Here is a 12,338-nt window from a genome sequence, read left to right on the forward strand (position 1 = left end):
AGCTCCAGCATAGTGACCGCCTTCCCTTCTGCCCTGCCATAGTTTATGCTATTAATTTGTGTCCAAGATAACGGGGGGTGTGGGAGATTGCCAGGATGGCTCTGATCCTTCACCCCTCCCTGTATCCATGCCTTTTGTTATGTAACTTTGCGGTGGCCTCCTGGGAGGAGGATGAGAGCCCTGTGGAGCTGAGCTGTCCCAGCCAGAGCCAGGCTTGACCCCTAGACATACGAGTGATTCCAGCCAAAATCAGCAGGGCCACCTAACTGACCCCAACTGACCCCAGGCGTGTGAGCAATAAATACTTGTCATTGGATTCCACTGAGCATTTGTGGCTGGCTTTTGCTCAACATTATTAATGATGCTGGAAGTAGCTGATACAGTGGGTAAAAGCCTTCGTGAACGTCTTTGAGCAACAATTCTCCTCTTAGGTTTCTGTCTACGTGGGCTCATTGCCAGCTTCGCTCAATCTTGTCAGCACACGTACAGCCTCCACCCTTTCCTGGCAGGGCCACTAGAGGAATCAGTGTGTGAGGGGGGCCTTGAGATTTCGGGATTAATGGCAGAATAACATGGTTGTTAGTCACACAGGCTCTGGAGTCAGACTACCTGGGTTTAAGTCCTGGTGCCCCATTACTAGCTGTGCAATCTTGGGTGAGGGTTTCTTTTTGTTTTGTTTGGTTTGGTTTTTGAACAGAGAATGGTTTATTGCAGGGCCAAGCAAGGAGAATGGGCAGCTCATGCTCAAAAAGCCTGAACTCTCCAAAGGTTTTCGGGAAGAGTTTTTATAGGCAAAATTTGCCAGGAGGGCTCCAAGGTGTGTAACCTTCCTCTGATTGGTTGGTGGTCAGGTGACAGGGTGGTGTTCCAGGAATCTCCGTGGCTCTGACCACGTGCTTGGGCTCAGCCTGAAGTTACCGTCCTCCACCTGGGTGGGGGCCTTAGTTCCTGTAAAAGAACTCAGAGATAGGTATCAAATTGTTATTGGGTGAGTTTTTTTTTTTTTTTTTGCGGTACATGGGCCTCTCACCGTTGTGGCCTCTCCTGTTGCAGAGCACAGGCTCCAGACACTCAGGCTCAGCAGCCATGGCTCACGGGCCCAGCTGCTCTGCGGCATGTGGGATCTTCCCAGACCGGGGCACGAACCTGTGTCCCCTGCATCGGCAGGCGGACTCTCAACCACTGCGCCACCAGAGGAGCCCCTTGGCTGAGTTCTTAAACCCCTCTGAGTCTCAGGTTCCTCATCTGCAAAGGGGGATGATAATCAGGGTTGCCAGGATTATTAAATGAGATTGAGTATATAAAGCCCTTGGATGGTACCTGGCACACAGATTACCAAGTGCTCAGTACACACTAGCCACGGTGCCTGCATTAGACACACAATGGCACTCTAGTGGGTCACTGGCATGAGGGCTCTCATGCCCCCAGGCCAGGGGAACTCCTGCCAAGGCAGAAGGTGGAGGTGGAGGGTCACTGCCTAAGTGCCCACTCTCCCTGGCTCCGAACCACTGGTTTGTGACCTCTTGGACAAAGTCTACAGATCCTTGCTCTCATCCCAGCCAGATCCCAGGGAGTCCTTCCTGACCCTTCCTTTGCCACCCTCTTACACTCCCCACCTAGTACTTTAGATTTTGCTGGAAGGGAGGAGTGATGGTGTATTTAACTCCTATTGCTACTTTAACAAATTACCACAAATAAGGTGCTGAAAACATAAAAGTGTACTTTTTTACAGCTCTGGAGGTCACAAGTCCACAATCGGTGTCACTGGGCTAAAGCAGGGCTGGTTTCTTCTGGAGACTCTAGGGGAGAATCCCTTCCCGTGCCTTTTCCAGCGTCTAGAGGCTGCCTGCATTCCTTGGCTTGTGGCCCCTCCCTCCATCTACAAAGTCAGCAGCATCGCATCTTCAGATCTCCCTCTGACTCTGACCCCCTGCTTCTGTCCTCATATCTCCTTGTGACTAATCCCTCTTAAAAGGACTCTTGTTTCTTTTTATGGCTGAGTAGTATTCCATTGTATATATGTGCCACATCTTCTTTATCCATTCATCCGATGATGGACACTTAGGTTGCTTCCATCTCCTGGCTATTGTAAATAGAGCTGCAATGAACATTTTGGTACATGACTCTTTTTGAATTATGGTTTTCTCAGGGTATATGCCCAGTAGTGGGATTGCTGGGTCATGTTGTAGTTCTATTTGTAGTTTTTTAAGGAACCTCCATACTGTTCTCCATAGTGGCTGTACCAATTCACATTCCCACCAGCAGTGCAAGAGTGTTCCCTTTTCTCCACACCCTCTCCAGCATTTATTGTTTGTAGATTTTTTGATGATGGCCATTCTGACTGGTGTGAGATGATATCTCATTGTAGTTTTGATTTGCATTTCTCTAATGATTAATGATGTTGAGCATTCTTTCATGTGTTTGTTGGCAATCTGTATATCTTCTTTGGAGAAATGTCTATTTAGGTTTTCTGCCCATTTTTGGATTGGGTTATTTGTTTTTCTGTTATTGAGCTGTATGAGCTGCTTATAAATTTTGGAGATTAATCCTTTGTCAGTTGCTTCATTTGCCAATATTTTCTCCCATTCTGAGGGTTGTCTTTTGGTCTTGTTTATGGTTTCCTTTGCTGTGCAAAAGCTTTGCAGTTTCATTAGGTCCCATTTGTTTATTTTTGTTTTTATTTCCATTTCTCTAGGAGGTGGGTCAAAAAGGATCTTGCTGTGATTTATGTCATAGAGTGTTCTGCCTATGTTTTCCTCTAAGAGTTTGATAGTTTCTGGCCTTACATTTAGGTCTTTAATCCACTTTGAGCTTATTTTTGTGTATGGTGTTAGGGAGTGATCTAATTACTCAGCCATAAAAAGAAACGAAATTGAGCTATTTGTAATGAGGTGGATAGACCTAGAGTCTGTCATACAGAGTGAAGTAAGTCAGAAAGAGAAAGACAAGTATTGTATGCTAACACATATATATGGAATTTAAGAAAAAAAATGTCATGAAGAACCTAGGGGTAAGATGGGAATAAAGACACAGACCTACTGGAGAATGGACTTGAGGATATGGGGAGGGGGAAGGGTAAGCTGTGACAAAGCGAGAGAGAGGCATGGACATATATACACTACCAAACGTAAGGTAGATAGCTAGTGGGAAGCAGCCGCATAGCACAGGGAGATCAGCTCGGTGCTTTGTGACCACCTGGAGGGGTGAGATAGGGAGGGTGGGAGGGAGGGAGACACAAGAGGGAAGAGATACGGGAACATATGTATATGTATAACTGATTCACTTTGTTATAAAGCAGAAACCAACACACCATTGTAAAGAAATTATACTCCAATAAAGATGTAAAAAAAAAAAAAAAAGGACTCTTGTGATTCCACTGAGCCCGGCTGGATAATCCAGGCTAATCACCCCATCCCAGGGTCCTTCAATTAATCACACCTGCAAATCCCTTTTGCCACGTAAGGTAATGCATTCATATGTTCTGGGATCTATGGCATGGACGTCTTTGGAGGGCTAGTATTTTGTCTACCACAGATAGGCATTGACCCTTGTATATAACAGTGGATCTTGTCCCTGAATCTGAGAATTTTACACTCTTGTTGAACAGACAGAACTGTGGCTTATGTTTTACCATTTATTAGCTAATAAAAAGTAGCTTTGATAATCCAATCACGTTCCCAAAATTTATATAGATTTGGCACTGGGGGGGATGCTGCTGTCCGACACTATACCTATGCCTCTTAACTAATTACTGAATTATTACTGAATTACTGAACCTATCTCTCCTTTCCATCTGCAGCTTGATGGTTGGGGCCCCATTAATTCTGGCCTAGAACATTGCAGCAGCCTCTTAACTGGCCTCCCTGCCTCCATTCTTGCCTGCTCCAAATCACCCTCCATATAGCTGTCAGATGAATGCTTTAGTGTGTACATCTGACCACAGAGATCACTTCTCTATCTAAAACCACTCTACGGCTCCCTATTGCCCTCAGAATAAAGTCCCAACAACCCTCTACCATGGCTACAAGTCCTTCCAGGAAGGGCCTTTCTCACTCTCTAGCCACATCTCTTGCCCCTCCCCGTTAGGGTGACTGACCATCCCAGTTTGCCTGGGACAGCACTGAAAGTGCCACTTCCTAGAAAACTACTCAGTGCCAGGACCACTGGTCACCCAATCCCTGCCCTGTGCCTTATGCTCTAGCAATACCTTCTGCTTGGAGATTCTTCCAAGCAGTTACCATGACTTTGCTTATGGCCTTCCCTCAGTCAGGAAAGTGACCCCTTTTGTTATCCCCCAGGGTATCACTTAGGACTGTGCTGAGCTGCAAGTAACTGAAAACTGGACTACAGTGGTTAAAACAAATGCAGGTTTATTTAGTTTTTACACAATTAGACATTCAGAGAACGGTTGCTGGCATCAGATCTGCAGCTCGATGATGTCTGAGCTCATGTCTCTGTAATTCTCTTCGCCACAAGAAGGCTGCCTTAGTTCCAGGCATCATACCCATATTCATCACAGGGCAGTAGAGCATGGTGGTCAAGAGCATGGGCTCTGGGGCCAGATTAACGAAGTCTGGATCCCAGCTCCATCACCTCCCAGGTAAATCACCTTGGGAAGTCACTAACCATCTCTAGCCTCAGTTTTCTCATTTGTGAAATGGGGATGATGTTAATAACCTACGTCTTAGGATTGTTTTGGAGATTAAGTGAGGTCATACACGTAAAACCTGTAGAACGGTGCCTGGCACAGAGTAAGTGTTCAGTAAGTGTTAGCTATCACTTTGATATTAGAACTGCAAGGGACCTGGGGACAGCAAGAATTTAGCATGTTTAGCCTCCAGTATAGAAACAACTACAAAAGGAGGAGGCTGGGAATGAAGTTTGGGTCAAGCAACCAGCAGCATCTTCTGTATTTTGGTACCTTCTGCTCAAATGTAAAGAATACATTACACTGGGCATCACCACCTCTAGGAAGCCATCCTGGACTCTTCCTGCCTACTCTCACTGGTTTAAGTGTCCCTTCGCCATGCTCCTGGACTGTATTCCTACCTTCACACTTACACCAGGGAACTCAGTGATCTGTTTATGGGTCTGTCTCCTGCAGAGCAGGAATCTTGTCTGGACCATCCCTAGATTCCTACGGCTGAGCTGGTGCTGGGCTCCTTGTAGGTCCCATTGCTGGTTGAGAAAATAAAGTATTTTTTGAGAATGAGCTGGACATCGTGGGAGGCCACGGTCCCCATCTCCAGGAACCAAAGTCTGATGGGGAAACTGGACAACTCATGGACCAACCAGAGGCAGCCATAGTTGATGGCTTTCCTAGGAGGACTTCAGCGGCCGGGTTGGGGATACCTCCCTCCATAGAGCAGCACATCCCCAGGAGCGCCCTGGACCAGAGACCCTATGGTCAGGGGTCGGGGGTCCCGCTTGGATGTACCTCACTGGACACTGGGTCCCTCTCTTTTCTGGACCCCTTGCCCTCCAGTCGGCCTCAGGACCAGAGGGCCCTGCCCTGAGCCTCTTGCCTGTGCATGACTGGACGTCAGCTCCTGTGATCTGGCCCAGCTCTTTCCTTCTCTGGGCCTGAGCTGCCCTGCCTGTCTAGTGCAGTGCAAGCTTTCCCACCTCTGACCTGCTGTGACTATGTGTGGAAGCCATTGCGGTCTGATCAGGGCCCGGTGGTTCACGGCTTATGAGATGTGCGGGGATGGGGCAGGTGTCCGGTGTGTCCTTAACTCATATTCCCTCAGGCACCAGGTGGCTTCCTGGGGGTGCCCCCTCCACCAGCATCCCCAGCAGCTCCTTCCAAGGCCTAACCAGGCTGGCTGAGGGGGATCTCTCATTGCACTCCTGGTATGGAAACGGGCAGCCCCTAGAGAGCCCGGGAACCCGCAGGGGACGTGCAAATCAAGAACACAGGTCGCTTGAGGGGAAAGGAGGTTTATTGTGGTTGCCGGGATTTGCGGCCTTGGCTCCCAGGGATGAATCACAGCTGTAATTTCTGGAGAAGCAGAGAACAGGGTGAGGGACTCTGCGGGGTGTGAGGCTCTGCCGGGAGGGTAGGAACATGGCCGGCAGCCCCGGGCCTTGACAAGACAGGCTTGCCTCTGCCCGAGGGGTCTGGCCCTCTCGGGCACTTCCGACCACTGTGCAGGTGAGCTCAGGATACCTCCTGCTCCCAGGGTGGAAGCCCCCACCCCAGGGTGACTCTCTGTCCCCGCACCCTCAAAATATAGACGGCCATCCATGCTGCCCCCTCTCCTGTGCTGGGGCCACGCTTCACATTTGGGGGCACTGGTGGGGAGCCTGGGCTTGGGACAGAAGTATTTGCTGATGGATGAAAGGGTGGGGAAGTGAATGGCCATTTGCTTCACTGCCCCTGACTCAAGGCTGCCTGCAATAAGCACGCGATCAAAACTTCTGGAAGGAGTGAGTGAGTAAATGGAGTGAGTGAAAGAGTGAGTAGGGGAGTCAGTGAAGGAAGAGCGAGGGAGGGTGAGGGGCGGGTGGAGAGGAGGGGGCAGGGGAGGCGCACCCACCTCGTTGATCCAGTTGTTGTAGGCGGACACGCGGGTGAAGACCGTGGGCTTCTTGAGGGTGTTGCAGCTCAGCCCGGAGCCGAAGCTGACGATGCCCCGCACCTCCCAAGAGCCGTCCTTGGCCTGGCAGTTCAGTGGGCCGCCCGAGTCCCCCTGTGCCAGACGGGGCGGGCGTCAGAGGGAGGCTCGGGAAGCAGGAAGGTCAGGGCGGGGCATATGGGTAGCCCCTGTTTTGGCCTCAGCGTGTCCATAGTGAGGGAGGCAGAGAAAATGTGGTTTGTGGGTAACTTGGCCTTATTCTGGGGGGCCCTGGGGTGTCAGACTAGGTCTTGCTTTGCTGTGTGATCTTGAGGTGTTGCGAACCCTCTCTGTGCCTTGGTTTCCCTAGCTGTTCAGGTCACCACGCCTAAGACTCTGAGCTGCCCAGAGGGATGAGCATGCTGGGAGCCGTGTAGGAAACCCGAGAAAAGGGAAGAAAATGCAAGTGGGGAGAGGCTCATGTGTTTGAAAACGGGACAGTCCCCGATTGTCCTAGATGTTTCTTCGTTCTGTGTCAGACTCCCTGAGTCTTCTGTCTCCCTGGACCAACGGAGCTGATGGTATGAAGGAACGTGTGCCCGGACTTCACTGAAGTCTCTTCTACCTGTGTTAGACTCACTTAGTCCTCATAGCAGCCCTGTGCTTACTACCGCTCCATTTTATGCATGGGAAAACTGAGGTTCAGATAAATCAAACAGCCTGCCCAAGGTTACACAGCTATGAAGTGGGGGGGGCTGGGACTCGGACTCAGACTCACATTCAACTTTCATGCTCTGGCCACAGTGCTGGTGGGGGAGGGGAAGGGGGACAGTGGCAAGTTTCTCCTGAGCCTCTTAGGCCCAGCCAGGGCTCAGTCTCCCCCCAGGGAGAGGGGGTGGCGTCTCCCCACTTCTCACTCCTTTGCCCTCCTCACTGCCCCCTTCCATCTGGCCACCTGCAGTAGGGACATGGGGCAGCGCCTCGACACTTACGTTGCAGGCTGAGATGACACCATCACCCCCGGCGCAGACCATGGTGTTCTTCACATTGTTGCCCCACCAGTCTTTCTGGGAGCATGTGGCGTGATCCACCACGGGCTGCAGGCCCTGCTGCAGCTCGTCAGCGATGGGGCCGTTGGCTGGAGAGAGAATGGGTGGTGACCGGGCGGTCAGCCCAGGCAGCCTCAGCGCCAGCCCAGGCCCAGGCCTTCAGGGAACAGAGGGCTGGATGGGGCTGGGCCATGACCGGGCGAGTTCTGGAGAGACTTTGAGGGACCCACACACAGGCCCTTAATTGAGAGGCGAGACTCTGAGCCAATGGTCCTGAACTGTTTGGGTTAGAGACCCCTCTAAGGGCAGGGAAGGCAGAACCAACCCATAGAAAACCCTTAAGAAATAACCACTGAGTTATCTTTAATTTGGGTTCTGGGGTTTTAATTGCCAATGGTTTCCCTGTAGTTCTCTGCCTTTGGTGTCACACACTGAAAGGTCTTTCTCATCCCCAAACTTTCCAAATTTTAGAGGATCTGCATTTTCATCTAAGTATTCTGTAGTTTCATTTATTTGCATTTAACCTTTTAATTCAGTTGGAATTTACTTGGGCGTGTGGTATAACATAAGGTCATAGGATCTAATCCCCGCCCCAAGATGGTTAGTTTCATTTATTTACTAGTCACTGACATGACACTTAGTATGTGCCTAGCCCTGTTCTAAGCCCTTGACAAATTCTAGTCCATTTAATCCTTATAACACCCTTTATATGCACTTGTTAGAGTGTCTGCCACATGGTATATGCTTAATAAATATTAACCATTATTACAAAATTAAAAAAGATGTGAAGATGTTAAGGCAAAAAGGAAAGTGGTGGGCAAATGTGGGTGGTGTGCTTATCACGGGAGCTGCTTCCTCCAATAAGACACTCGTGTTTGGCCAGGGGCTATACTCACTCCAGAGACGGCCCCAGCCGGTGACGTAGCAGGGGTAGTCCTGAGGCAGCAAGGAACCCTCCTCTGGCAGGCAGGCTGGCTGGATGGTGTCACTCAGTTCCACGGGCTCCGCCAGTTTGATAAGGGCAATGTCATTGCTGGAATCCAAAGCGGAGGTGGTGAATGGCAGGAGGGCCTGCTCCCCCAAGCCAATGCTAAGAGGCCCAGGCTGTGAGTTGGGAGTCGGGCCAAGGGTGAGCAGGGGTCCTCCATAAACATCCTGGACCTCCAGCTTCTTACTGGCAGACAGAGATGCCGGAGGACCAATTATCTGCCTTCTAACCCCATCACCCGCTCCTGTAGGTGTAACTTCTTCCCCTCCCCCCCCACCCCGTGCCACCTTGTGTCTTCACACCATGAAAGGCTTAACAGAGGGGAGACAAGAGCAGAAGCCTTCTGAACCACTGCAAGGTTATGAATCAACTGAAATTCAGCTAAGCAAATTGGAAATTATAACGATAAAAACACTTGCGGATGCAATTTTTAATGTTTTCGTGTCGCCAGAATGAAAATGGACAACCCTAGAGAGAGCCTGGTTTGATTTCTAGTTCTGCCATGTACTGGGCTGTGTGACCTGGGACACATTCCTTAACCTCTCTGATCCTCGGTTCCTTGTCTAGGGCTGTTGTGAGGATTAAATAAGAGATGGCATGTAAGCTGCTTATTACAATGCGAGCATGCTGTAGGCATCAGTGAAGGTGAGTGCTGGCTCATCCTCGGGCTGAGAGACTTCAGGTAATATACTGGGGGAGCCTCAGGATCCTCATTCCCTGTGTACTTTCCAGAGACCCTTGGCCAGTGATGGGTATTGGAGGGGTGTCCATCTCCACTTAGCATTTTGCCATTTTGCGTAAAGTCATCATCTGTTGGCTGTTCAGGCTAAGGATGGGGTCCAGGGACAGGCTCCGGCCGCATCTCAGGGACGCCTCCTTCTTCTGAGCTGCTCCTAGGGGGCTGTGGGATGGCCAGCTGGGCACTCACCGAATTAGGAAGGAGCTCCACTTCTCGTGGACAAAGATGGTGTCCACGCCCATGAACACGGAGCCTTCCTCATTCTCCACCTCCAGGTTGTTCTTCCCCAGGGCCACGCGGTAAGTCAGGGTATTGCTGGACAGAGCAAGGGGACCGGGTCAGGGTGGCCTCCTGTCCCCACTGGCCGGTGGGGTAGAGGGGGACGTTGGGTCTTTAGTGACCCAGCTTTGGGGCCACTGTGGGACTTGTTCGGGGGAAGGGAGTGTTCATCCCATTGACCCTTCCCAGGGCATGGGGTAAGGACCCTGGTCTTGGAGTCAAGTCCACTTTGACTGCTAGGTGGGTAGGCTCGGCTTCAGTTCTCTCACCTGGAAGGTGGCGATAATCTTGGAACTCACCTGCCAGGGCTGCTGTGAAGATGAGCTAGTCCACATGCTGCTGGCCTGCATTCTCTCTCCTGCATTCCTCTCTAACCGCCTCTTCCTCTCCTCTCACACAAAATGCCCCGCCACACCGGCTTCCACTTTATTTCTCAAACCTACCAAGTGGGCTCCCTCCTCCGGGCCTTTGCATCAGCTGTTCCCTCCACCTGGAACACCTTACCCCCAGACCAATGACGTCTTCCCTTATTTCCTTCAGGTCTTTGCTCAAACAACTCCTTTCAAGAGAGATCTTCCCCCGGCCACGTCATTTAAAATAGAACTCCTCATACTTTTTATTCTCTTTCTGCTTTATTTTTCTTCATTGCCACTTGCTTTGTTATATATTTACTTGTTGAATGGTCTGTCACTCTGTCTTCCACTAGAATATAAGCTCCCTGAGAGCACAGACTGTGTCCTCACTGCCGTGTTCCCTGGCGTATAGTAGGCGCACAGTAAATACTTGTGGAATGAATAAATTAACAACTGAGTTACTGGATGGGAGTAGCTTATTCAGCCCAGTGTCTGGAGTGTGTGCTCAAGAAAAGCAGCTTATCAGGCTCCTGTCCCCGGGCGAGGGTGGGGTGTCTGGGCAGCATCCCGTTCACCTGATGCAGTGGGCAGCTGTGAGGACGTGACTGGGGGTGATCAAGGTGCCACCGCAGGTGTGCCTCCACACGCCATTCTTGAGGTACTGGAGGGAGATCTGGGGGAGGATGGGGAAGGACCACGTGTCAGCCCCCAGGGACCTGCTCCCCACCCACCTCCACCTCGCCTTCCCCACCTGCTGCAGTGCGCTTACCTGCCAGGGCCAGCTGTGGGGAACGGCGTTGTCTCCGCCCACCACCCGGGCTGATAGGTTGGGCCGGAAGATGGGGACCCCGCAGCTGGAGGCTGGGGATACAGGAGAGGAAGAGCACAGGTGAGCCAGGCTGGCATCGCTTTGGGGAAGGGGCAGGTGGAAAGAGCGCACATTTGGGGGCTGGGCAGATATGGGTTTGACTTTTCCTGCATGGCTTTGGGGAAGCCATCGAGTTTGCTGGGCCTCAACTTCCCTTTCTGTGAAACGGGAAGACTAGCGCTAACCTGGTAAGTTCATCCTGAGAATTAAATTAGATGACGCAGGTAAAGAATTGAGCAAAAGACCTGGTATAGAGTGAATGTCGAATCATTGAAGGAAACCCAAAGTGGCTGGCTTGTGTGTGAGTGCCCAGGTACACCTGTGTCCTTCACCCTTACCCTGCTGTCCCTTTTCAGGCCACAGCACAGTGTGGGTGTGTGAGCACTGAATCTACAGAATTCCAGACTGTCAGAGCTGGGGAGCTGTGTGGCACAGTCAAGAGCGAGTGCTGTGCAGTGAGGAAGACCCAGACTCAACTTCTGGCTCTACCACTAACCAGCCATGTGATCTTAGATACCAAGATATTGAGCATCACTGAGCCTCGGGGTCCTCCTCTGTAAAATGGGCATATTAACAGACCCCGCCTCTCAAGGTTGTTGTAGGATCAAATTGGCTCCTGATCGCCAAGGGCTTAGCACAGTGCTCGACACAGAGCAAACATGGGGTACACAGGAGCAGCTATTGTTATCATCACTGTTGTTATTAGCTGGAGGACTCTTAATCAAGTGCTCTCACTTGCCAGAAGAGCCAGTGAGCTTTAGAGAGGGGAAGTGGCTTGTCCAGGTCCCGCCAAGAGAGAGGGACATTGGAGCCAAGTTCCTGGATTCCCAACCTGGGAGGTCACCAGCATGGCGGGGGGAGCAAAGAATCCCCAAATGAGAGATGCCGATGCTGGGAAAGGTAGGCCCTGAGGCCCCCCGGGGTCACCCGGGATGAGGCACCTTCTGCGTCCCTGGTGCTTTCCATACCTCATGGCTCATCCTCACCCTGGGGTGAGGAACACGAATCCTATTTTGCAGATATGGAAGCAGAGTCGCCAAGCAGGCGAGTGGCTCATCTGACACACAGCTGGTCAGTAGTAGCTGAACCCACGTGGGACCCCAAAGCTCCTTTCCTGAAGCCCTGAAGAGCAGAGGGTCCCTGACCCCATCCTTGTCCCCGGGAGGCCAGCCCAAGCTCACAGCCCGCTGGCTGCAGCCGGTCCCCAAGCCACAGCTTACCGTAGGCCAGGAGCACAGTGAAGACGCTGACGCCCAGCATGTCGTGAGTGCCCGGGATCGAGTGGCTGTCGCGGTGACCAGGTCCCCACTTATAGGCAGGAGGAGGGTGGGTCCACCTCGTCAAGGCTGAGCCACCCCTTGGGAGGAACCTGTTCTGTCAAGGCCCTTTCCCTGACCTTGGCTGGTTACTGTTTAATTTGCGCAGGAGATGGAGCTGGAGTGGAGGCATGAGTTTCCCAAATATCCTGAGACAGAGCAAATCTGACGTTTACAGGTTTGGGGGGC

The 12,338-nt window shown here is 51.4% G+C and overlaps 1 protein-coding gene across 1 annotated transcript; it reads right to left on the reverse strand.

Annotated features, from left to right (window-relative positions):
• Positions 1-5,986: 5,986 nt before the first annotated feature.
• Positions 5,987-12,134, reverse strand: CTRC (chymotrypsin C; the record flags this gene model as incomplete). Its single annotated transcript, XM_082860086.1, has 8 exons — positions 12,054-12,134; positions 10,735-10,826; positions 10,541-10,638; positions 9,523-9,648; positions 8,503-8,639; positions 7,550-7,695; positions 6,540-6,692; positions 5,987-6,001 (listed from the first exon to the last, which is right to left on the reverse strand). The coding sequence occupies exons 1-8, from the start codon at positions 12,091-12,093 to the stop codon at positions 5,987-5,989; spliced, it is 807 nt and encodes a 268-aa protein (XP_082716212.1). The 5' UTR covers positions 12,094-12,134.
• Between the last annotated feature and the right edge of the window lie 204 nt (positions 12,135-12,338).

Source organism: Leucopleurus acutus (assembly GCF_964270905.1).
Source record: "Leucopleurus acutus genome assembly, chromosome: 2".
Classification (NCBI taxonomy): Eukaryota; Metazoa; Chordata; class Mammalia; order Artiodactyla; family Delphinidae; genus Leucopleurus; species Leucopleurus acutus.